The 27,346-nt window shown below is 36.6% G+C and overlaps 1 protein-coding gene and 1 long non-coding RNA gene across 3 annotated transcripts in view; one reads left to right on the forward strand and one right to left on the reverse strand.

Annotated features, from left to right (window-relative positions):
- Positions 1 to 308: 308 nt before the first annotated feature.
- Positions 309 to 27,346, forward strand: part of FIGN (fidgetin, microtubule severing factor) — a 103,791-nt gene continuing 76,753 nt past the window's right edge. The window contains exons 1-2 of one of the 2 annotated variants that reach the window (XM_015635457.3): positions 309 to 577; positions 1,352 to 1,521. In XM_015635457.3, coding sequence (XP_015490943.1) covers positions 1,497 to 1,521 — 25 coding nt within the window. In that variant the 5' untranslated portion in view covers positions 309 to 577; positions 1,352 to 1,496. The remainder of the gene's footprint in view (positions 578 to 1,351; positions 1,522 to 27,346) is intronic. The other variant, XM_015635459.3, reaches the window with a different exon arrangement.
- Positions 8,343 to 12,487, reverse strand: LOC117244711. Its single transcript, XR_004498274.1, has 2 exons — positions 12,453 to 12,487; positions 8,343 to 10,939 (listed from the first exon to the last, which is right to left on the reverse strand). It is a non-coding gene; the product is annotated as an uncharacterized LOC117244711 (long non-coding RNA).

Consider the following 27,346-nt stretch of genomic DNA (forward strand, 5'->3'; position numbering starts at 1 on the left):
CGGGGTGACCGCGGCGGAGCGGAGGCGGCCGCGACCGGGGGGATCCTCCGCCGCCGGAGCCCGCCCGCTGCCCCGGGGGCGCTGGCCGCCGCTAGGCCCCGGCCCCGCGCCGCCGCTCCCGAGGGGAGCCCCGCCGCCACCGCCGCGGAGGGAGCCCGCTGCTGCCCGCTGCCCCCGTCCCGCCGCCCCGGGGAGAGGGAGCGGAGCCGCGGCGCGGACACCCCACCGGCCCCCGCGGGAAGCGGCGGCCCCGGCGCGCAGGACCGCGGAGCGCCCCCGCCCCCCGCGCCGCTCCCCCTTTGAAAACTGATCTTTGGCTCTTCGCGTGAAAGTGATTTGAATTTGGCTCGGCGGCGCTCTGCGCAGGCGTCCAGCTGCTGGCATGCTGGCTCCTTGCAAAGCAGCTGTTTTGGGTTTGAAATTCCAACATGGCAGAGGCTGCAGTCAGTCTTCCCTTCAAAAACTTGGAATGATTTCAAATCATAGGCACCTTCACTTAACCCGAGCCCCCATTCATCAGCAAACACATCGGATCGATGCTACTCTAACCTATCGGGTTCTTGTACCAAATCTCCAGGTAAGAGGATCTTCCCCCCCCCCCCCCCCCCCGAGTCTCCCTACCATCGTTTTAAATTTTATTAAATCTTAAAGATCTCCGACACAGCCGCGTATTAATCGCCTGTTCGTGCCCTAGATATTTTGCCTAATTTGCGGTCGTTTTCTCATACTAAGTACTCCGCTCTGCCTGCCTGATCGTAGTCTGGAAAGTACAGATATACAATCGCAGTGCATGGTTTTTCCTCCTTGATCATTGCCAACAATAGTAGGCAGATTAAGAGTTCGCGATTGCAAGCTCCCTCCCCACCTCCTCCTCCTCCTCTTAATTGGATTTATTTTTAAGTTGCTTTGAAAATAAAAAACTGCAGGTAACGCGGGTCTGGACATTGAGGCAACTAACTTCTGACCAAATAAGTGCAAATAAGAATCTCGCAGAACAAAAGTTCGGTTTAAATTGCTGTGTCTTGGCCGGGGGGGGGGGGGGGGGGGCACGAATATGTCAGAGGAGCTGTTGCAGTAAAATGTAAGCACATCATCTTGGAGGGGGTACAGCGTGGTGGGCGTATTGTTGGCTCAGGAGGGAGAGAAAGATGTATAATTTAATGGTATATACAATCCACTGATCCTATTACTATCCTCCCTGGAGCTCTTGTTAGTTTCAATGGGAGTGAGTGAAATTGACATGGACTTGCATTCCTGGTCATGTGCTTTTTTTCCCCCTTTCTTTCTTCTCTTGTGATCTGAGATCCCCTTTTTGTTGATGTTGCTTTCCCACTTAATTATATGCATGTAGGTTAAATGAATACCTGACGAAAGGGCCCACGTTTCAAGGCAGTGACATTTGATAGCTGAGAGGAAAAGTGGCTTTAATGAAAAGCAACCTTTGGAATTCCTGCTTGTGAAAAATCCAATTCAGCTTTTTGTGCTGCCAGCAAGAAATGATCAGTAGCACCAGTGTTTATGGTATGTCCGTTTTGGGATCTACTTCCTTTGCATCTAAATAGCAAAGACAAATTTAAATAGCATGATAACGCACCGAGGACTCTGCATGCAAATATTTTGTAATAAATACCTAATGTTTAATAGTATATTTTCTTGTGTATATATAAGCATTTTTTTTCTCTTGCTATCATTTGTTTATCGTTTCTGCTTCGATTATGGCATTAGTTTTGTCCATTGTATTGATCTCAGTTGTAAAACCTGAAGTTGCATGTTACCAGCAGTGCACTATACACACCACTGAACTCCAATGGTATGTAAATTAGTAGAACTCGGGGAGTGGAGAGGGCAAAAATGTGTAGCAATGAATATATACACCTATATATATATATATGTGCTTGTACATACATGCCTAAAATGTATCTTTTCCTTTTGCAAACTAGTATTTTTTTAGTAGTTATTTAAACTCTATCTGCTTTTCCCTCTCTTACTTTCAGTGTAATCATCTGCTAGAGATTCTAACTGATGTGAGGTGAGGGAATGTTTTGCATGCAAACAAACAAAATTACTGTTGTGGCCGAATGCTTAACACGATTTAATAAGGAGTATTTTATGCTCAGTTCACAAGTGTCTGGTTCACACTGCTCTGCTCTCAATGCTTAACAGAATGAAATAATCAGGTGCTGAAACTGGCTTCATTTTAATGGTCACTCTCCAGCCCCCCACGCTGCCCCCTCCTCCAAAAAAGTCAGATAAAATGGAGCATGGGGAATTTCAATAGAGCTCCTTGTGGTGCAGTAGATGCACCTCTAGGTATGCAGTTAAGGCTAAGGAAGTAACAACAAAAGTGACTATTAGTCTGTTTTGTGCAACCAAAAAGGGGGTATGTTCACTTTTAATTGTGTGTGATAGTAACAAATAAGGATGGAGAGAGACCCTAGGGGAGAGAGAGAGTGTGCATGTGTGTGTGTGTGTGCGTGTGTGTGTTTGGGATAAGGGGGAGGTCTGGCTTTTGTGGCTGATGATCTCTCGCAATAACATATCTGAATGCAAGAAAGAGATTGAGAGAGCAGTTGCACAATGTACACTCCTATTTTGGTGTTGTAGGTGACTGTATTGCTAAACATATCCCAGGTGCTATATGATGGGAATGATCTGATTGCATTTTGCATTTAAAACTTGTTGACTTTGGAACGATCAATAAGGCAACTGTTTATTTTAGATGCATGTAATTTGCTCTGAGAAATGTTTTAAGGAGAAGAGCAAGCAAGCGAGAGCGGAACATTTTTTTTTTTTTTCCTTTTTTTTTTTTTTTTTTTTTTTTTTTTCCTAGAGCTGTTGGAGCAAATGTGATTGCCAGATGGGAGATTTCCCTCTGTGATGTTAAAGCTGTAATATATATTCAGAGCAGATTGGACTGCTGCTTGTGATGAGGAGGATATTACATTTATAAATTTTAAATCGGGAATCGGACAGTATGCTGAGAGCTGAAATTGGATGGTGTGGACGGTTTGGACTGTTAAATGCAATTCCCGGATAATAATAATAATTATAGTAGCAGTAATATATGTATGTATAATAAACATGATGCTATTAGGCAGCTATATATATTCTATGGTGCTTAAGTATATATTTCCAATATGACTTCTCTCTTTCCCTGCTTCCCTTAAACGTTAAGGATTGAGGGTGATTGGGAGGGGGGGTTTTACGAGCCCACTGTTAGGAGAAATCAAATATCATCAGGTTCCTGTTTGAGGAAAAGTTTTTCTAAAATTCTTTCTGCAAATTCATCTCTTTCTGAGTTTTTGTTTTGCCCGTGCATGTGGCCTGACAGTGCCACAGTCCTGAAAGACTGGTAAGTGGGAACTAGTCACACTCGAGCAGCTCTGCTGTTGCAAATTAAAAGTGTGTTGTGGTCAGGAAATGAAAGCTACAATGTCTCTTTTGAACAAGTCGTTTATCAAGAGAAACATCTATCAAGCAGTGACTTGTCACATTGATCCTCTAAAAGTTAGGTCCGAAGTGGAAGCTGCTTTGATGTTTTTGATCCCAAATTTATAGAATTGAGAAAGCTGGAGAGAGTAGGACTGATTTGCATTTAAAAATTTCTCTGCTCTGGGCGTGACAAAATCATCAAGTATCTCTGATATAAGAGCTGGTAAACTAAGGAGGTATTGGATCTTCTACCTAATTTTTATTTTCACATGGAAACTTTAGCTTTGCCACACAGGCAATTTCTTTTCATGCTTCTAAAGATCCTGTCTGTATGACTTTCTCTCTATATTATTATGTCGGGGATATTTTCTTGCTTAGGAATACATCTGTTGCTTCCAAATGGAACCTTTTTTTGTTGTCTTTCTGATGGTATTTATAGAGTTCTGCTTGAGAAGGCAATTTTTTTCCTCTCCTCTCAGTTGTGTTTCTTCTATTTGTAATCTCAGTTTCCACCTCTCATCCCTGTGAAGCAAAGTTTTTTTTTACTGCCAAAGTAATGTTTATTGCAAGTAAGGTACATTTGAAGGTATCTGTTTGCACAGCTTAAAACATGTTAAGAGTACTGCTAAGTGTGTCTTCCCCTTCTGATTCTCTTCTATCCATTTTTAGCACATGAACCATGCTTTCGTTCTCAACAGGAGCAGTGTATTTCAAATTGAATGTAAAGTTGAGGTTTCAAGTAAAAAAAAAAGACCAAAGCAAAGTCTAAAACTGATCTTTTATCTTTTTCTATTTTCAACCATCTAAATTTTTTAGCAATTTCACTAAAAAGTTTTTCATTTTGCCTAAAGTTTGTGTTTGGATTATAAAGGAATCCCTTTGAGGAAACAGGGGTTTGGTGTTTGGCTGTTGTTGGGTTTCTGTTTTCTTTTCTGTGCTTTTTTTTTTTTTTTTGGCTAGGATATGAGTGAAATCTTCCTTAAAGCAGGATGCTTTGACTTCTTTTCTTCAGTGTCATAAATGAGACTCACACTGCTTATGAATACTTGATAGAGACCCATTTGAAAATAGGCAGCAAACAGCAGCGTGGTGGGAGTTTTGGTGAGTGTTATAGTTGCTAATTAATCATGTTTGAAATGAAGGAATCATAGCATGGTAATAAAGGCTCATTGTTGTTTGATGTTTGTAACAGGATGTGACTCCTACATGAATCTGGTGGGTTTGGAGGTTTTGTTGTTATTTCCTCCCGTCATAATAAGATACCTTCACTACTAGATCAGATTGCTTTTATTTATTGCAACATTGTGAAAGTACAGGGATGTTTGCTAATCATAGCAACATTTTAGAAATATGAAAATTGTATTGTTATTGATATTTTCATCATATAGTTCATGGGAAAAAATGACTAGTCTTATGTCATTAGCTGTTCTTTAAGCTTTTTTAAGCAGAGTCAAATATTTTTTGTGGTTTATTTTCTTGATATAAAAAGCCCTACTACTTTTTTTTTTTTTTATAATTAAGATATGGCACTTGATGAACTTTTATGCTCTACTTGCTTCAGCGTATATAGTAAGGGATAGCAAGTAAAATTATATTCCAGAATAGTTTGTATACTAGCCCTTTAAAAATTGAACTGTAAACCACTTGGATGATGATTTTGTTTTCTTGGTTTTGTTTTTATTATGGCTTTTATTAGATGTGTTATCTTTGGGCTTTATTTTTCACCTCTCTATTGATAACTGCTAAATACGATGGAGAGAGAATCTCTTTCAAACTACAAAGCTTTAGTTTCAAAATTTAATAGGGCTATTTTATACTGCATGAACAAGGTTTGGAATCTGCTGTTGTTTAGATGCTCTGTTTCTTTTTAAATATAATTCCTAGAGGAGAATTATTCTGTATGGTTCCTGTCAATAAGTTTATTCAATGAATGCATACAAGAAGCATTGAATATAATGACTGATCTTTCTGTAGTCTTAATCATCAATTAATAGGCTTATCTGCTTGTTAGGAGTGGGTTTAATGGTACAGAATCAGCATGAGATCTGTCTATATGAAACACTTGTATGTTGTTTATGACAGACTGAGTTTTGATCTTGCATCCCCAGATCTAATAATAGAAATATTTGGCTCTTTGCCCTCAATCAATATATCTGTTAACAAAAAAAACTTCACACAATACTTTCATAAAGTGCTGGATGTATTGATACCGAGTTGATAAATTTAATTACTGGGGTTTTACATTGATTCATTGATCTTATGATTGGAGGAAATTGTTCTTCAGACATTTCTGAACTATTGAGGAATACCGTATGTCCATAAAGCTTGATTAATTGATAAATCAGCAGGTTTTTTTCCTTCTCACTTATTGATAAGACATAAAAATAACTGTGAAAAGAATTTGGAATAAGTTAATTAGAAATACTCATGTGTTACTAACAGTGCAGATGAGAAGCAGTACTATGGAGGTGAAAAAAATGAAGTTTGAAGTGGAATTGTGCCTATGGCACCAATCCTATATATCCCAATCCTTAACTGGTGTAAAAAATATTTAGCTTTAGAAAGATACAGTAATTTATGGTTCTCAGAATCTGGACCACTGTGGCTTCTTTGTTTGTTTGTTGTTTGTTTTGGTTGTGATGACTTGCCTGTTTTGTTGTGGTTTTTTTTGTTTGTTTGTTTTTTTCTCTTCTCCTCAGTACTGTTCTTTGACTCATTGGAAACTGTTTTGAATTAGATATTATGGATGTATGGAATTACAGATAAGCATCTGATCCGAAATGAATAGTATAGCTATAAAAGCAATTTGAAGAGCCGTAAATTCAGGATTGCGTATCCCTGATATTGTTGCAGAGTATTAAAATCTTGCTGCAAGAGATGCTATCCTCTAAGTGAAAACTTATCTTCCTTATGGAAAGATGACTTCAAGGAACTCTCAGCTGGAAAAAGGCCCAGAGTTTTTTTCATTTGTTTGGGTTTTATTTTTTTTATTTTTTTTTTTCCTAAAATAATAATTAAAAAAATCCAATACGTAGAATTAGTTACAGGGATATTTTCCAGGTGAAAAACCTTACGGGAGTACTTGGCTCCATTTCGGTGAGGTATGCGACCTTTTCACCCTATGTCAATGATATTTTTATAGACTGTGTGAGAAATAAAAGTATAAGAAAAATTCTTTAAGATCATTCAATTTTTATTAAAAAAAAAATAAAATAAAAAATCCCTTAACCAAAACAACGTATGGATCTCCCTTAATGAAACTGATGAAACTGTATTCCTTTAAAGGCTGGTAGCTAATAGAGAAAAATCGAGAAAACCACTTGCCAGATGTTACTATAGGTTCGACAAATACAGTCTTACTCTTCAAGGAGCAGAGGATCCTACATTGGAGGTGTAATGGAGGTCAAAGGAAACCTGTCTTTCAGTCCTTTAATAGTTGTACCTGCCATCCCCTCGATTGGCATGTTAAAGAGACTGCATATATGTGTATATATTATGTTTCTTAGAAGATAATTTGTATTTGCAGCAACCTACTAAGCACAAGTAGACTACACTACTATTTCTTCTAAATACCTGTTGGGGTTGGCCCTGCTCTGTGGCAAGTGAGAGAAAATGGAAAGAGAAATAGTTGGTCACCAAAATCTTGAGAAACCGGGGAGAGATCAGGCTTTGACAGGTCAGTTTGAGAATAAGAAGAATACAAAAAAGTGTAATCTGCAGACAGCACCACTGATTAAGGGCATACGGAGATGTCTGCAGTGATGAAAATGTGGAGTCTCTGCTTTCGTTTTGCCGAGCTCTGTTGCTATGAGGTATCGGCACTCACAGCATGGTAATAACAGGATTGTGTGTCTGTTCCGATAGTGCTTGGAACGGTACCTGTCAAACATATCATAACACTCAACTATCTCTTTAATCATATAAGCAACACTCCTTACTACAAAAGCTATTGTATTTGTACAATAGAAAGAACAGCCATACATTATTTGAATAATGGACTAAAACTTCTTTAAACCATTTTTCTGCAGAGGGGAAAAAGTTTCATGTGTCTTGGCTATAATTAAAATAATGCAGCTACAGATGACTGTCATGCCACTGGCTAATTTTTAAATTTCTTTTTTCTGTAATAGTCTATTCAGTGTGTAGTCTGATATGCCATGAAATACTGAAACAGCAATTACCAGTCATACTATTTAACTGTAACTGAGAAACTATTTTCTCAGTTCCTTTATAGTGTAGCTACTGCTAGCATGTTGTTAGTTAAATTTCAAATATCCTGAAAGGTATGTGGACAAAATGATGAGATTATTTTGATATGATAGCAAACTTTGGTGATGTAAGTACATTTTTTTCCAGATTCCTTGAAATCACATATTGCCCAGACTTTTTGTTGTCTGTTTTTAACCCTCTGCATTCTACTTTTAATCTGTCCTGTACTCTTTGTTAAAGCATGTGGCTCACCTTCTGTAGATGAATTGCTCAATGTGTGAAGATGTATGCCACAGTTTGTTTTGCATGATATTTTAGAATGTGTGCATGTGTCAAGCTGGTTATAGATTGGTGATGATAAATTGGTTTGAGTAATATGTATCTTATTTGCATTGACACTTTAGCAGTAAGAGCATACTGTGGTCAGACTTCACAAACTATGATAGTGGTCTCACATCTAATTAAGCAGGATCTGAAGGAATGATTTTCTGATACAGGTCACAATTGAACTTTTTGTTTCTCTTAATCGGTGTGATAAAATGCTTAAGGGACACATTAAAGCATGTTTGCGTAACTCCTGCTAATCTGAAGGGAATTTGAAAATGAATATTGAGAGGAGATGGGAGAAAGGGCTGAACCTAATGGGTCATGGATTTGTGGCAGGAATGTATCTTCATGTTTTCATTCAAGTTGTTTTGGGATTTTTTTTGCCTAATTTAGAACAACACCTGTTTGCCTTTTAATATGTTGGAAATGACATCCCTATTTTCATCTGAGATGCTTTTTCCTTTTTGTGTCCTCCATTCTAGCATACAAGCAAGTCATTAATAAAAAAACATTTATACAGTGAGCTCAAATTATCACTTAACAAAACTGAAAACTGTTGTGTTGCAAAGATATTCCTAGACAATACAACTGATTTTGTGTGCTTGTCTTTTGGAGACGTGATGAGGGGAAGAGCCAACAATTCCTTTATATTACTGAACGACAGCAGAGGTAGATGGAAATGATAAAATTACATGCAGAAATTATTAATCCATGACAATAGTATCAATATTGACATTTTAAATACTATGAACTGATAGCCCTACTGTACAAACTGCTGTGATAACTGTGCTTTAGGTGAAAGTAGCTATTTATATGCCTTATGGCTCAGTGTGGTCATGTTGAAAGTATGAACCCATCATCACAGATTCTGAGAAAGTGCAGGTTAACATCCTCTGTGTTCTTTAGACCTATCTGATTACTTCAGCCTCCTGTGTTGACACAGAGAAAGAAACAGCTAGATTCTATGCTGGAAGAATAAGGTTTGCAAGCACTGTCTGATATTAGGTATCCCATTGTGATAGCTAAACCAAATTTTAAAAAAATCAAGCATCCTTTTCAAGTTAAACTTGAGAAACAGAGAAAGGAACAGCAAAGATGTTTCTGAACACATTTGAAGGAGCACCATTTACTTTCAAAAGAGATCTTTCCCATCACTTGTGGATAGCTCCACCATGAAGAGCAATATCAAAGGATCTCAGAAAAGTAACTATTCTTTTATGTCTTTGGGAACTCGGATGCTTACAAGATTGTTTCTGAGAAAGAAAAGAGTTGATCCTATTTCAGTCCCTTGTTGTTGGCATTTGTGCACTACATGACTATATACAGTATTGTAGAAATATACTCTCAGAATGTGGATGCAATTCTGTTTCCCCTTGCAATTCTAAAATAACAGTGCAATGTGGCTGTATGAAAACTCAGTTTGGACAATGTTTTTATTACTTTGTTTTGCAGACTATAAAATTGTTTTATTTGATATACATATGGAGTTTGCTGAAGATCTTTAAGCTTAATAGATAGGTCATCTGCATTATTAGTGTAGAGAAATTAAAATAGTCTGTGTTGTATTTTATAAAAATATAGACTTAAATTCATCTGTGATAATTTGTGAACTGGATATCTCCAGTCAGAAAACTGCTGGGTTTAAACGTCATCAAATTTAAACCATCAACATTCAGGTTTTTTTAATGTGGAAGAAGACTATAAATTTATTAGCTCTTCAATTAAACACTTGATTTACAAAATTAAGTGGTTTTATGTTTACTGATGTTAGATCTTTATATCATAAGGCTTTATATTAACTTCGTAACTATAGTGGTACTGTATTGAGCATACTATAAATAAGCAGATATATAATTTTTAAGATAATAATTTTTCATGTGTTCATAGAATTTCTGATAATTTTTATTTCTTGCTCTTTGCCTTCAATAAAAGCTGTAATAAGTATATTTTGGAAACTGTTCATGCTGCAATTAACCTTTCTTAATCACGGATTTTCGTTTTGTTCTTTGACTTCCATTCATTGTATTTCATACTCCTGTCCAGTATAGGCATACTTTATACTACAACACGGATTTATTTTTCCACTTTCAGTTTAAAAAACTTCAGTGGTAACATGAACCATGATGAGTAACTATGGTCATCCCATCAAGCACTGTTATTCAGATTAATGTCAGTAAACCCGAGGGGTATGAGGCACTCGTCATTATTCGTCCCCTAGCATTTGTCAGTGTGGCAGTCCTATCAAAGGCACACCTTAATATGCAGAGAACATATTTATTGAAACACATGGTTCAGTAAATATCAGAAGCCTTTGGTTTTTAAAGTTAGATGCAGGTAAAATATATATCACTGAACAGTAGGTCAAATATATCTCATAGTGTGCTTATAGAGACTATGAATAAACAGTGCCTTAATGCATGACATTTTTAAAGTTTTCACTAGTTAGAAATATTCAGTTATAATCTGATGTGTTATCCATACGGTACAGAGTAACAAATTGACATTAGTATTTATTTGAAGTAATAATTTTCAGCACTAATTAAGGAGAGATATTTTGTTATTGAGTAATTAGCAAACACCATCCCACCCCCACTTTCCCAGGATGTCATCTGCTTAGAAATTGTAGAATTCACTGCTTTCATTCATGACAGGCAAGTCTTTTTTGGCTAAAGTGACTGTTCCTCTCTGTTTCAAAGCATTACAACAGCTGCAGTTTGGGCTTGAAGGGTCTGAGTGGCTGAGATAACATCACAAATAGTATTGCATCTCAGAAAGTGTAATTCAGCTTTCCACTTTTGGGTGCTTGGTTATCAGAGGTACTGAGTCCCTGCAATTTCTATTGACTTTGGATATGCAGGTGTACAACAAATTTTAGAAGCTAGGTGTTATAAGGAATTTCCCCAGAAAATGGTAGGCATTATCTTCAGTTGTACTTCTTAAATGCTCCAATCTTCCTCTTGAGATATTAATGCTGTGTGATAGAAGAAACAGAGTTTTTGATTTTTCCTAGTGGTTGTAAAAACACACTTTAAATTCATCAGGACAAAAATATATGCATTAATAAAGGTGTAAGGAATGATTAATTTGTGATTTTGCTCAGAGGAAACTTCAAACTGTTTGTTACTGTGTAGATATTCCAAGGAGCAAAATGCAGAGTAGATGATGCTGTTCTAATTGCAAAATCGTCCTTAGTTATCTTCTCCCTCCTCCTGATCCTTCTCCCTTCCCCCTCCCCCTTATGGCTTTTTTAAACAATTATGGGCATTGTGCTCTTTAATGGTGCATAGTTACTGTAAAGATAGATGTCCTCAAATAATGAGTTTCTAATAATAATCAGAGGCATTTAGATTAAACTGGTTTTGTACTGAAACCTTACAGTGTGAAAAAGTACACCTAAAATCCTGAGATATATTTACAGGAGCAAAGCCTATTTACAGAAAACTAACCCAATTTTGTATATATACATGTGTGTGGGGTGGAGGCAGCAGAGGTGTATTGTCTGTGTGCCTACATTTTTGTCCACCTGCTTTAAAGACTTCAAAAGATTTTTTTTTTATTTTTTTTTTTTTAGTAGGGATTTCTGTTTTGCTTTCTGATAACAGAATATGTTTTAAAATCACAACATACTAATTAGCTTCTGTGTTTACACTGGGAAGCTTGCATCCCTTCAAATGACTTCTACCTGCACTCTTCTTTCGATCTGTTGCTTCCCCCACCTCACGTCTTCCTCCCCCACTCCCTGTGAGGTTTATTACATTAGATTTGTTGCTTTCTTCCTTGTTCAGAAATTCTGAAGGCAAGTAAATGAAAGTGATAAGTACAGTAACAGATAATTGTTACTTGAAAGAGTTGTTGCTGTATTGGTTGGGAATCTTTCCTAACAGGTACTGAATCAGCAAAGCTGTACAATAAAAAGAGCAAAAAAGTTTAACTTATTGTTTAGAAATACATATGCCATTTAAATGGAAACAAACCCCCAAATCTCCCACATACCTTTTGGGGTTTGCAGAACAAAAGCTTACTTGTATGCTCCAAATTCCCCTGGGCCTTAATTTGCAATACCATTATTTAAGCCTGGCTGATACAAACCCATTGCAGAGAAATAGAATCTCTCCTTCCTGGCTTTTCAAAGCCATTCTATGCCCTCTTCTCTCTGCCTACCCACATCCCCCAGCACTCCCCCTCTTCGTTCCCAGCCTCTTGGTCTTATCCTGCCACTGTGAAACTCTTTTGTATTTGAAATGTAGTAAACAGAAAAATAGCGAGCTTCTAAACCACAGAAAGCTGCCATGCTGCATGGTTTTACTGACATCTCTACCAACATGTGTGTAATTCTATCTTTTGACTAAGATCAAGGCTATAATCAACGTTAATATCTGTTGTGTCCTTTACTAGGTGACCTGTAGTTGTTTATTGTAAAGATAAGAGCCCCTGATATAATAAGTTATTTCTTCTCTAAGTCAGATCTTATAGAAAATACTAACCATAAAGTGAAGAGAAACTTGTGCACACTTCACATGCTCCTAGGGTGCCAGGCTCTCTGGATCTCATCTCCTGGGTACAGTACTGGCATTGTCAGATGCTCAGCTGGAAGCTGTTCTGGAACAGAACTGGGTTTGGGTGTAATCCCTAACAGCTGAGAGTAAATACAGGCATCACTGTAGCTTGATGCAGCATTGAGCACTACAGCTGTATTTATTTTGCTGCTAATAAAATGGCAGCCTACTTTGTTATTAAGAGGCTTGTCTTTTTGAAATAGCCATTGAGGTGCAATACTGAGTGTTTGAGTTAGTAGAAAGAGCTAAGAAATAGATGAGCTGCATTCCTGACTGTGGGTGGAAGGATGGTGAGTAATACGTGCCTTGGCATGGCATCTGCCAAAAGCATTTTTTTCTCTTTCCCCCCCTATCACTACGCTGTTCTAGTTTTGAAAGGTGTAAGGTATTCTGATAAGCAAAGGAGGAGAAAAAAAAAAAGCAAAAGGGAAAAATACTTCCAAGCAAATCATTATAGCACATCTCAATGATTGTGCCCTACACTTAATTTAATTAGAAGACAACTGCACTGGAAAACTGGTCATTTTAGTTGTAGTTAACATCTGGTTCTCTCCTACCTCCACTCAGAACCGATTATATGCCACACTGTATAATGTAATTTCTACAAGAAAATTAAGTATGAAGAAGTATTGTGTAGTTGCAATAACAAAGTTTTCATAAAAGACATTAATTTACCATTTAACTATGCTTTTGAAGGAGAAAATAACTTTTTCTTCTGGTGATTCTTTTTTACTATAACAAACAGAAAAAAACACTGGTGTCAAATTGGAATATTTTCTAAAGTTTTTAAGCAAAAAACTGAGCTATTAATATGTTTGTTTTATAGTAAGGAGGCACTGAAGGAAGTGAAACCTTGTATATGCATGTTTCTTATAGGGTAACTATTTTCAGGAGGGATTACTGTTATATTATAATATAATGTACTAGTGTATGGTGTCTGAAATGGTATGGGTAGCTCAATGCTGGATTTCAGGCTGGTTAGCTGTAGTAAGTCTTACTTGCAGACAGTAGTAAGATAATAAGAATAAAAATCATGTATGATTTAAGAAGAAAACTCTATCCATTTGCATTTGTCCACCAGATTCCACTTGGTGATATGTTTGTTGGGCTGAGCTATTACGTACTCTGTGGACTGTGTTTCAACTAGTTTATGATTGACTAGGTATATTAGCGCTTTCTGCTTGCTGCCAATGCAAAATTTGACCCTAGTTTTACCCTGAGATGTTTTTGCCTTTAAAAATATCCACGCTTCATGGGTACTCTGGTGGGTGATAAAAAAATTCATTGTTGTTATTTGTGGGGTGTCTCTCTATGTTAGGGTAATGGTAACTTACTGAACTGATACTGAATAGATTTTATTTTCTTCTGTTGATTCCAATGTTCAACTATGGGAATTGATGTATCGTCTTAAAATTTTAAATCTACATTTTATACACTGTGCCAAAGCACCCATGAGCTTATTAAGCAAAGACTTTTTCAATTATATCTTGTGTTTATGCATGTATTTATACTTGACAGGAATCCTTTAGAGGTTTGGTTTGCTGTATTAATGCTTACAGTGTATTAGAGTACATAAAATATGGTAGAGATGTCAGTAAAACCATGAAGAGTAGCAGTTTTCTGTGGTTTAGAAGCTCACTAATTTTCTGTTTACTAAATTTCAAATACAGAAGAGTTTCACAGTGGTAGGGTAAGACCAAGAGGCTGGACTTAGAGACATAATGCTGGTAGCTTCCACTCTATTTTAGTAGCTGCTGAGCAAGTTCCTTGGACAGACATCCAGCCTCTAGAGGGCACAGCAGTAATCTCTGCCAGACCCTCACCCGCTTTGCACAAAGTTTTAATGCTGGCACCTACAAAGAGAATTCCACTTTTGTTACATTAAAGAATCTCTGTATTCCTCATTATTCCTGGAGTTTTGCTAGAGTAAGTGATTTCCTTTTCTTTTTCCTACTTTAATCTGGGGAATGTTTCTGTATTTGCTTTTTTTTTTTTTTTTTTTTTTTTTCTTCCCCCCCTAGTGATCTTTATGAAAGTAGACTCAAATCCAATATATTCCTGACTTTCAGTTATTTCTTCACCTGGTAGAAACATTTTTTTAGTGTGCATTGCTCTTTGCTGTAGTCAAGACTACGAAAGCCAGTGCAGAGCATTTGAGACTTCCAAAATTAAGTAATAAAATTTCTTATATACTAAAATCTGGATAATAAATAATCCAGGTGGGATTAAACCCAGTTAATGCTACGGCAGTCACATATGTTCAATTTCTAAACCCTTTTTTTTTTTTTGTGAGATGTCCTATTACAATTTTTTATTCTCCTATAGATTAATGTTACTAATTTTGATGTTTATGTGAAGTCATACTTGTTCTCCAGTTCACTGTGATTCTCTACTTTAGTATCACTATTAGCAATCAGGTTTTCAATAATTCAAATTAATCTGATGGTCTGCTTTGAATTTTCCTTAGATCTCCTCATGCAGATCAAAAAAAGCAAGTATTCCTGGATTTGACACCAGGAATAAAGACATAACCCAATCACTAGTTTAGTTTTGTTCTAAGACTTTGTTTAGGGAGAAATGCATATTGAAGAAAAACTCATTGCATGGTGTCATTAACTACATACACAACCTTTCTTAGTTGTGATATAAGCTGGGCAATTTCTGTTTGAGAAATTGCATGAATACAGCATTCTAGCTATGCATTTAATGATAAGCAATAAAGCTTTACACCATTGTTGGGTTTCCATGTTTCTACACAACATAAAAATGGAGGAAGGTTGTGGTCTTCTTTATTTTGTAAGTTACCTTGCTATACTTCCCATTTCCTGACTTTTTCTTCAAAAATAATTAAAATAAAAGTTGTTTAGTTTATGAAGTGTATGGTACTAGTTCAGATTTTGTTGGGGAAGTTTGACAACAATCTGTGAACAGTTTGGCGTATTTAAGTAGTATGTTCCCATACTGAAGCAATCCCACTACCAAAGTTTTTCATTGCTTCAAAATGTCAATGACTTTTTGTTACCCTAAGAATAATGACAGTTTATGGAGATGCAGGGGACAAATTTCCTGAGTACAATCTGTGGAAGTGATACATCAAACTTTTATGTCTTCATCATCTGTGACCAACAGACAGTTAACTTACTGGAGAAATAACTGTGACATTGTTTTGTGATTCATCTAATCCACTTTTTCCCAGGGGGCTGAGACAGTCACTAGTGTGTCACTTCAACCTTGGCACACACCCAGGTTTGCAAACTTGGTTCTTCATTCTGTGCTGTGGGGTGGAGCTCTGCAGTAAAATTGCCCAAGGTACTGAAACTTCAATGAGAAAAGGAGGTGTAACACTTGGAGAGTGTCATGGTCAACTCCTTTACAAACCTGATCTCTGCAGGGTTATGTGTACTCTTAGAATGAGCATCCACTGTCATGGAAATAGGGTATCTATTCAGTCTCAAATAACCAAGTTTTTTAATGGCATAGTTGTTTATAGCAAGACACTGGCCCTGTTGCTCTGCCTGAGAGGGAGCATTCTTTTTTTGCTAACTGCTGGTAGAGGATTGTTATCTTCCAAGTATATCCCTTATTTTTGTCCTCCAAACCCTAATATCCTCAGCCTTTCTCTTCCACCCTGTCAAATCTGTGGCCTTTACAGCTTGTTCTAAAAGCCAAAACAAAATCAGGCTATGTTGAAGTTAGTGAGGGGAAGCGAGCAAGTCTTAGAGCCAGAAATGTCCCCAGAAGGGACACGGTGCCTGGGTGCCTGTGGGATGCCTGATGGAGAGCCTCTGCCCGCATCATCTGTGGCATCGTGGTGGCAGGCAGAGCTAACTGACTCTTGAATGGTTCAAAATAGCAGGAACCAATGAATATGGTGTGAATGTATTGATACAGTTTAAAGGATTTAAAAAGAAAAAAAAAAAAAAAATTTCTGTTGCGAAAATAATTCCAAGTCAGTTTTCATGGGGAATATTAAAGCTCTAAGTCCAATGTAAGCTGAATGATAGGTCACTGACTTTGGTTGCTGGAAGTGTAGGTGCCATGTCTTTTGTCTGAATTTAGAAAAATGTGAATTTTGTCCTTGTGGTGGAACACTGTACCCCTTTACCATAGGACAGGGGAAGAGACCAGCAAAGGATTTTTTTTCACTCCTGAACAAATGAAAGCATAACAAAGCCACCTTGATTTTAAAATTCAGGCTCCAAATCTCTTTAAATCATTTTTAATAGACACTAAGTTATAAATCATCTAAGCAATTACATGAACACAGAAGGAGTGGGGCCTAGCCTCAGCTTCAGCCCCAGATGTTTCTTGACTACAATAATGGCCCAGCCCAGATATTTACAGCTTAATTTCTGGTCATGTGCACTTCTTCATAAATGGTTCCTTTTCCATTTCCAGTTCAACAACTGAAGGACTTATAGTAGAGCATGATTCAAATTTGAATGATGGTATAATGTGAATAGAGACAATTTACCTTTGGAAACTTTCAAGTCCATTTCCAGTATTTAAAATGCAAGGTAACTCTTAAACAGAGAATGGTAGATTGGACCCCTTTCAGATGTTGTGTTCTTAATTTTTTTTTTGTCTGAAGTTGTATATAAAATCTTGTTTTATCCATTCCTTTTTTTTTATTTTTTCTTTTTGTTTAGCTTTGCTGCAGTTCTGTGCAGAGACTTTTCCCCCCTCCTTTAAATGCTATGCTATCTAGCATGACTTGCATTCCAAGCCAGTGCATCTAACCTCACTGCTCTCTCCGTTACTGTCCTGCTTACTGCTCCTCCCAAACAGCCCAATGCTTGAAACTAAACAAATTGAAAATAATGATTGGTAACCATCTGCTGTGCTGAAATTCCACGTACAGCAGTTAACTCCATTTTACAAAACAACTTCAATCTAGTGAATTACAGTGCAGTTCTTGGTAGCAGCAGATAGCAACAAGCAGTTTCGAGTTCCTCTAGACAAAGCAGTTAACGTAGGGAGCATTATGCAGAGTCATTTGCTGGTGTTGGGATGGTTGGGATTGTGCCATCAGACAGTTCAGTGTAATGTATTTGAAACTAGAGAGAGTCTGACCGTGGCCTAATTGTTTCATCTGATTAAAAAAGAGGCTGGTCCACAAAACTGTGCTGACAGGCGATCTTGCACATATGTACCTTTAGTTTGGTTTTCTGTTTCTGCAGCTGAGCGCAATACGATGAGGAGCATCGTAAAGGAAAGGATGGCTTTCAGTCATTTCCACGTGACTTTTGGAGTGTCCAATGAAAACCTCAACCAAAAATTAGGTTGTCTAGCTGGTCAAAGTATACTGAAGAAAAAGAATTAATCATAGGTTTTCTATTGGAGAAACTTTTATTGATATGGAGCTGTAACAAGAAGCACTCTCAAAAGCGATGGACTGCCAATCAGCAGACATTCAAGTAATGACAGACTATGATGCAATATAAAAATAGGTACCATTATTAGCTGTGCTTTTAACTCAGTTATTTGAGTTTAGGTTTTGATTGTGTATAAAGAAAGTTGCTTAAAATGGGCAGTATATTGAGTTCAAAGGACCCATACAGTTCATAAATTCTCTGGTGTCTACTGGATTTTTCATCAGGGAGACTTCCAATAAAAATGATCTATTTTAGAAATAATATTGTTTAGTAGGTTGAAATGTGGTGTAATAAAATTAGACCTTCAGTCTTCTAAAGTTACTACTTAGATGGCACCCTTGGGATGGTAAAATGGCTGTATAAGCAGATGAATCAGACAGTTTCACTGATGGATACATTTGTCAGTCTCTGTTACAGATATAATATATTCTTATATCTGTAATCCTGACACTGTTACATCCAAATGAAATCAACATGAGGTTGTCATCTTTAAGCAAATATGTTAAGTGTTGTCTTTTGTGCTTTGGATTTGAAAGAAAGGGGCCCAAGGGAGCCAGCATCATGCAAATGGAACAAATCCCATTTCTTCTGAGCTGTGCTGTTTCCCCCTTCATGGCAGCTGGCTGTGTTATCTTTGTGTGTTTCTCTGAGTGCTGACAATTCTTTCAGTGATCTAAGTTAGGGCACATTAGAAAGTGGAAGCAGCTGTCTGTCGTTATACTGAGAGACGTGTTTGCTCTACTGCAAAGATGAAGGACCATGAATCCTTGACACACTCTCTCCCCCCTCCCCCTTTACTTTCCAACATGATCAACATTCAGACGCACAGATTGTCTGCTTGGACAGTTTTTTGTTCTGACTGACAGCATCTGGCATAGACAAATTTAAAAATACATAGCATGCCATGCTTGGAATTGGAACATCCCTTCTTTATTAATCTTCTCATTTAAACCATTCATTTACATTTCAAGAAAGGTTACAGCTTGATGTGGTTGAAACATTTATTTTAAATGAATAACCTCCTAATGAAATACCTCGAATGAGCACCAAACAGTCAGTGTTTATTAAAAATTGCACCTGATTAGTATGGCCTTGGAACTGTAGTGAAGATATAAGATTTCCCCATTGTCTCAATCCATAATAAAAAAAAAAAAAGAATGTTTAGCATGTATAAGTGTATTTTTTTTAAACCACAGAGATAAATGAGAGTAGTGTTTTCACTTGCAACCCCCCATCATTTTCAAGAGTGTTGTGTTATAAAGCAGTAGCCTTTAAAATGCTGTTTCTCTAATTAAATCTGGTTTTGCTGGAACAATACATTTAAAGGAAATGCCTAAATAGAGCATTGTTTTGTTTTATTCTGCTAAGGCATTCGTGATTTGAGAGACAAGATGCTTTATGATTTGATGTAATCTGAAATTCTATATATATTTTTTTCGACTGGGGAATATTCACATATTTGTATACAGTACTTTACTAGTAAAATAGAACTGAAATGGTGGACCACCCACTAAAATGTTTATGCACGTGCACATGCACATATGCACACGTACATTCTGTGCACTCTCATCTTCATGATCCAGGTTAGCAATGCAGACATGCTTGTCTAGCATTTATGTAAAAATAATATGAAAATTGGCTATACTACTCAGAATATGGACTTGAGTCCATGAAGGGAGGGGGGAAAAAATCTCTTCTTGTACTAGGCATTTTAGATGCTTTATTGGGTTGCAGCTTTAACTATTTGATGTACATTTAAAAAAAAAAAAAAAAAAATCTTCCAGAAGGGACTTGTGGGGGGGAAAACCAGTATTATAATAAAATAGAGGACTGTTCAAGTGCTTGGCAGTAAATATGTAAAACAAGTATCCTGGCTTATTTGGAAAGGAAAGAGAAGCTGTAGCAGACAGGCTCAATTAACAATTGTAAGCAGGAGAGGACTTGTATTCCTTCGGTAAATGTAGGAGAGGTCATTTGCTTTAGGATAAAATCTGGTATATTTCAGATATAGACATAAAGGCTGGAATAAATATGACAAAAGATTTTCAGTTGCACATCAAGCATTTTGTATTTGCAATGGCCATTTACATTTTTTCTCAGTGAATAGGTTTCTTTTTTATTAATGTTTTCCTGAATATGTTCTTAAATTAATTGACTGTGAAACAGTCATTTTGGGACAATAGGAATTTTAATACAAGCTCAAAATATAATTTCGCTTTTTTAAAAATTCTTTTAGTAATGCCTAATCTATTTTTCTTTTTGTGAAGGAAGCACTAAGATGATAAGTTTTCAGCACAGCTTTTACTCTGCTAGTTATGTGTAGTCTGAGAAGTGAAATCAAATTTTATTTTAAATGAAATCACAGTTTTCCCCCACAAACTGTTCCATTTATGTGAGAAACTTCTATTTTTATTTATTTATTTTTTTAATGACTAGTTATAAAGGCTTGTACAGATATGCATCTGTAAGCAAACTGGGAATAGGTTAGAGAACACAATTCCCTGGTGTAAAAAGCAAGGTTTAGCAGTAATGCTTTTAATCTGGACTTGTAGAGGATTCGGGAGCATCCATAGATCTGCTTCAGTAATTACCATACCCCAAGTGGCACTGGAAGAGACATTTGCCTAAAAACTTGATGTCTTCATTACACTGTTTACATTTTAATTAGAAACATGAAAATTAGTGATTCATATGGACAACTATAGTTTAAGTGGGTTTGCTTGCCATCCAATAAATCAGAGGGGAAAAAAAGGAGGGGGGTGGGAGGAAAAAAGGCAACCCCACAACCTGCATCTACAAGCAGCAAACCCTCTCAAACCTTACAGTTGTAATAAACAGTTTACTAGGAATCATTCATGGGAGTAATGTGTTGGTATTAGAAGCTGGATAAAATGTGGCTTGTATTTTATCAGAGAGGAAATTTCTATGTAAATTAGGGACTGTTATTTTAAAGGTGATGTTAATTGCACTCGGTGTTACATGTATGTGATTGGGGTGCATGTAGGATACGCGTATGTAGCTCCTGTGCGTACATACTACGTTGTACCTATATTAAGGAGAAGAATTGGTGTAGGAATATTTTTGGCAGTGCTGAGCACTACGTATGGCTTCAGAGCAGCCAGTTTAGCCTGTTTCAGTATGTCTCCATAAATACATGTAAACACTAGTATAGCTGCACACAGATACATATATACAAATACACACGTGTGCGTGCAAAGAGGCAAGTAAGGAGATGCGGATAATTTTCCCCTGAATTTTGCATGTACCTGTCAGCACCAGTGGCCTAAAACCATTCCATTCAGGAGTGATGGGGAGAAGCAGCGATGCCTGTCAGTGTCCCTGCCTGAGTCAGCAGCATGTCCACTGCCTGTGCCGGGCGACAGTCACTCATCCAGCCCTGCCCTCCCCGGGGGCCGCCGGCCTCCTCCGCACCAAGGAGAATGACCCCTCTGTCTGGCACGCTCGAGATCCCGAATCGCACCGCATCGGTGTGCGAGTTCAAATCCCTACTCCTGAAGGCAGAGCTGGGATTCCAGCTAATGACTCAGAGATACAGAGGGTCAATGCACTGGTGATCTGGAGTACTGAGCCATTGCACCAGCTTAGTTGTACTTTTTTTTTTTTTTTTCCCCCTCCTTCCATAACTTACTGTCTTACTCTCCACATTTCCACCCCCATTCCCTTACGGTAAAAGTGATGATATGCAAAATTGTATTTCTTCTTTTAAGAATACTTAATACTTACTTCAGATTTCAGTTTGATCCACTTGATTTTAAAAAAATATGTTTTGCTTGGGGGGACATGGGAGAATTGTTTTCTACGCTATTAACTTTGTGTTACGTTAGTTCCATATAGGCTGTTTTGGACATTATACAAGTAATACATGGATAGTCAATTTTTTTGAATGGGAGAGTAAGCTTCGGTAGCAATAAGTAAAAACTTGATGGTTTAATATTAATGTTTTTTTCTTTAACCAAAAATAAGGCAGTTTCCTTCTTCGTTGCTTTTTTATTGAATTTCTTTTTGTTGGCATCCTTATGATTTGTAAGATAGTCTTTTCTTCTAATGGTCGCTCTGCATTCTGTTATTTTCTTTATATATATAGATATATAAATTTACATTTATATATCTTTATATTTTTTCCTGTATACCTCAGATCTTTGGACATGACATGGTATACCTTAGAATGAGCATTTTATAAAGATGTTTTGCATTTACCAATATGAATCACATTTTTGTTCCTTCATCGTTCAAGTGGTTTTTTGAGCCACAGAATAAGTAAACCCAGGTATGCCTTGAGGCTATTTTAATGCTTTATGTAAGCATTTCACATGCCAAAAATACACAGTAATGTATCTTTTTTTTGCATTTGTTTTACTGTTAAAATAATGTTTCAGTTTATGTCAAACAGTTTCAGTTGATCTAAAGATTTGTTTTCCTTTTTAATTTTTTTTTGTCAAATGTTTCTAGCATTGTCTCTAATTTCTGGTAATTTGGAAGCACTGAAATGAAGTAACTTGGGTGTACACTTTGTAGTGCGATTGACTTAGTGACAGTGCTATGTCTTCATTTGTTCTGCTTTTCTTTTCTTTTTTTTTTTCTTTTTAAACACATCTCTTTGGGTCTAGGCATGTTATAAATGTGACTGAACAGAACTGTTAACATCTGCAGAGACAGAAACATGCTGCCTGCTTGTACGTACTGCAAAATTCTAATAGTTTTGTGCTATCTGTTAAATTCAGCGTGCTTTTTGCATTGTGGCACGGAACAGTTGTGCTGTGAGGGAAGCTGGCTGCCTGCCAGCCATCGACTATGAAATCCCGGGTACCTGAGAGCTTATCAGTTCTTTTGATTTGTAAAAGAAAAAGTGATGAAAATGTTGGTAAACTGCCATGAAGGTTTAAGGCTGCTGGAATAAGGAGCCGTGTAATCAGATTGGAAAATGGAGCTTGAGATTCTCTGCATGTGAAGCAGTCGCCTGTGGACCTACTGAGATGCTGTGCAAGTGCCCGAGCTGACCACTTTGTTAGCAAATCAGCTTGTTTGCTGCAGCAGCAGGGTAGAATAGGCTAGTCCTTGTGATGGTATGTAGCACAGGTAATATCTCTTCCTTTCCACAATGTAATCAGCTTGCAATTAGCTCACTCTACATTAACCTTCTTGATATTTTTCCCTTTTGTAAGACTGTGCACTTTAAACAATTAACTATAGAAAGTAATCCTTCAAGCAAATCAAAGCAATCCTTTAATTTTATCACCCTGCTGAAAAAGTATCAGGTGGTCAACTGGTCTTCATCAGCTGCTGGAAATTCTCAGGCTCACTGTAGCGTGGAGAGGTTCTTTAACCCATTCACATTTAGAAAAATGTCAAGATTTTATATTTCTCACATAATATAATGCTGCATCGTGAAACTGCAATTGGAATTGTTTTAATGAAAAGCCTTGGGAGAGCCCTTTCATATACAGACAGCTTTTACGCTTCTGTTTGTTTAGGTATTTCCATACACTACCTCTCAGAAAGCTTTGATGACACAGCCACTTGTACTGATAATTCCACTGCTTCACCTCCAGTGAACTTGATTCACTAAGGTTGAAGAGAACAAGGCTATCGTAGCTGATCTTCTGCGTTGCTTTTTAATCCTCTGAAATAAAAGCCAGATAATGGTAAAATTTGTGTGGTAGGCTTAATTTTTGGTAGAAGAATGAAAGTTTTAATGCCATTTGTGGAAAATGGAAGTTTCTAGCTAAGAAAAATAAAACTTAATGTAAAAGAGTAGAACATTACATGCCTTTTTGCTATTTGAATGGCTTACCCAGGCTAAAGTTCCTTTGTCTCTTTGATAGTTTTGGATTTTATTACAGGCTAGAATTTTCCAGAGTCATCCTGTAAAATATGTGATTATTGTACACTCATAATATTGTTACAATAGCAATATTCCTGGCATTTCATGTAAAAGTTTGCTTTTATTTAAATAATTTTTCCACATGCCTTGCTTATTTCTAAACTTAAATCACTCAACAGTTATGCTAATATGAATAAGAGCAAACAAGAGTAACAAACATGTTACGAATAATAGTGCTGTGAATAAGCCTTATTCATACAACATTCCTTATATGAAAATAATTATTGTTGTTGATTTAAGGCTGTAATAAATAATGATCTGAAACTTCTGTCCAGATATTTGTTTAGAAGATGTTGGAAATGGTGAGCAGCTGCTTTGCTACCCTCTACAAAAAGTCATTTAATTGAATTCCAGTAGATCAGAGCAATAAACTGAATTTATAATATGTGATCTGCTTTTACCAATGATATCTGTGAAAGCAGTATTGACTGGTTGTGTTAGAGTCATCTTTTATCTCTTTGTAGCATGTGAGCATGTTTTGAAAATACAAAACCAGATCCTACTAATCATATGGCGTTTATCATATTTAATGTTGGCTTTAGCTCACTTCTAATATGTATAAAATTCTGGAATTTATGTGCACATCTGTTTTTTGTGTGTCCTGTTTAAAAAAAAAAAATAACCTGCATACATCATATGCTGCAAAGATCTACTTTATATTCTTTTAGAGGACAAACTCCATTAGATATGCACTTACTGTACATTGGATTGTAAATCTTACAATTTAATGGTAATTCAGTGAGCAGTTATTGCTTCTGTGGCCTTTTTTCTTTCTTTTTTGTCCCATCTCACTTGTGAAATAGGGTTACCCTTTACAAGTGTCACATCCATAGATTCATCTTTTGTACTCTATAGTTGTTCCTAGTGCATCATTCTAAGTGAAAAGAAAAATAGGAAGCCAAAGCTACAGGAGGGGCATTGGGGGAGGGAGGTCTATACATAGGAATACAGCATATAGCAGCAGAAAGACCAAGGCAGTTTAGCATCAATCTAAGAGATTAAAATTTTGCTGTAAAGGTACATTTTCTTTAACCTCATTCTCATTCGTTTTCCCCTACCACTGTAGCTGGCGTTTGAATTCCCAGGAAGCAGAAATGGTGTCTTAATGATACGAGCCTTTTTGCCTCGCTTACACTGCTAATACTCTTATCCCTTTTCTGATATGAAATACTTTTTGCAGAAACAATATACACATTTGTAAAGAAATTATAAAAGGATTCTCCTTTTGAAGATAATGAGTTCTCTTCAGGAACTGCAGGTTACGTGAAACACAAATGAGCTCTAAGTGGAGGGATTTAAAGTCCTGCTACAGCATTTAATTTCTTGAGGAAAGGAGTTCAGTTCAAGGTTAGCCTGTTATTGTGGCACTGGCAACTACTTCTCTCTTTCCTGTTCTTCTGCCAGCAGTACTGCACAAAAGGCAGTCATTTTTATTTAATACGTAGGGAGGTATTAATCACTGCAGTGTTCTGTCGCAAAAATTTGTCTTATCAAATTCATTGTTTCACCACTCATGACAATAATAGGTGTTTAATTACTCAATAAGAGCAGTTTATAGATTCCATTTTTCCTGTTTGCTGGACAAATGGTATTGATTTTGTACTTTGATGCAACATGAAACTGTATTAAACACAATTAGAATTCTAAAGCTGGTAATGTGTATCAGTTATGGTAACTGAGCTCCTTGCTAAAGAAACTGCATCTTCCAAATTTTCACTACATTTAAATTCCCAGGAGGAGAAAAGATCTTTAAGGACATTTCTTTTATTGCATGAGCTCTTGATGTCTTTTTTTCTTGTTTTTCACTAGCAGTTATGCTTGCTACAAACTTTACATATTCAGGACAAATGGTTTATGTAATATTTTTTCAGTTAATAATCCCTTTCTAGTGGAAATACGTTGTACAGATTCCAACCTACTCAAAAATTTTACCATTGTCTCATCCTATCTTCATTCCAGACTTATGAACAAGATACTTTTTGTGAAAAATAAAAATTATGTATCCCAAGCTTGAGTTTGGACAGTAAAAATTTGAGGCGCTGGGAAGACTTTTGCTATTTTTCCGAGAGCTCTCAGTTTTCTTGAAAAGGTGGCTATTAAGCCACATATGGGTTTTTCTTCTCCTTTCTTTATTTTATTTTTAGTGATGGTTATTATTATACTGTCATTCATGACATGTTTTTAATATATCAATACCTGCATAGGCTTGAGTCTTTGGGTAGAATTTCAGTGGATTTACAAAAATTGCGTTGACAAAATGATTGTTTATTGCTTCCTTTGTGCTCAGTACATTTTTATTACTATTCTTTTCTACTACCAGGGCTTGTGTAACAATTTTCAGTTGGGAGTGTTTAATGTTTTCATATTTTGTTAGCTTTTGTTTCCAAAGAGTCAGAATTAAACAGCATGAATTGAAGGTGAGCATCCTCAAGTTATCTATATCTGAATCAAGAAAAGAATAATGATTTCTGTTAATGTGCATTCCATTTTACAAGCTTGCCTAAGTTGCCAAATCTTATGATATTTGTTGTTTGTTGTCTTCAAGCTTCTAGGTAAATAAATTAGATGACATCCTTAGTGTACAGTTCCTAGTTTATCTTCTTCTTTAATTTTATTTCTGTGTTCTGCTTGTAGCCTATATTTTACCCCATTTAGCTCATGTTGAATTTTTCTTAAAAATACCGACAATTTGTGAAAAATTGTACCATGATTGAAAAATATTTTTGAAGAAAGCAAGTTATGGCTGGTATGCTAAATTTTTCCTGCATCTAAACGCTTTCAAAGTATAGGTTAAGCAGAGAAATAAAATGCATTTATTTGAAATACTCATTGAGTTGCATATGAAGGTGTGGTGTATGCTCGTTGGAAAGTATGGTTAGTAAACATCCATTGTTTAATCTCCAGTTCTTAAAGGAAGGCATATTTTTCTTCCTTTTTTTGGAGATCTCTTCATACTGAAATTTCACAAAATGTATATTAACATACCTATATTCATGATTGTATAATAATTGTTTCACATTTTTTACAGAACATTCCCTGAACTCTGAAAATTCCAATTTCTTATTTAAGCTTACCTTAAGAGCTTCAGTGGGACTACTCGTGCTTAAACTTAAGGACATGCTTAAGTGCTTTGCTGAGTCAAACTTCTTACTGGGTGGACCTTCTTGTTTCTCTTTTCAGACAAATGATTTATTTCCTATATGTTCTGAATAACTTGGATGCCAATGGCTCATTCCATTGTTTGTGTTTTAGGCAGTGAGTTAGGTGTTCTTTGCTTTATGAAAATCAATACAAATTTCAATTACACAAACAGCAGGTGAGACATTAAAATTAAAAGGATGTAGGATGCACATTTTAATCTGTGGTGATGTCTCAGCTATCCAGATGTTATGGGAAAATTGAATAAATCTAAGTGGGATTCTGAATAATTGAATATATTGTTCTTATTTATTTGGATTACTGTAGCACTTAGAGGTCTCAACCAAGATGGTGACCTTGTTGTGCTGGTATTGTAAAAACATGTAGTGAGAGACTGTTCTGCGTCA

The sequence above is a fragment of the Parus major genome, chromosome 7 (genome assembly GCF_001522545.3).
Source record: "Parus major isolate Abel chromosome 7, Parus_major1.1, whole genome shotgun sequence".
NCBI classification, from domain to species: Eukaryota; Metazoa; Chordata; class Aves; order Passeriformes; family Paridae; genus Parus; species Parus major.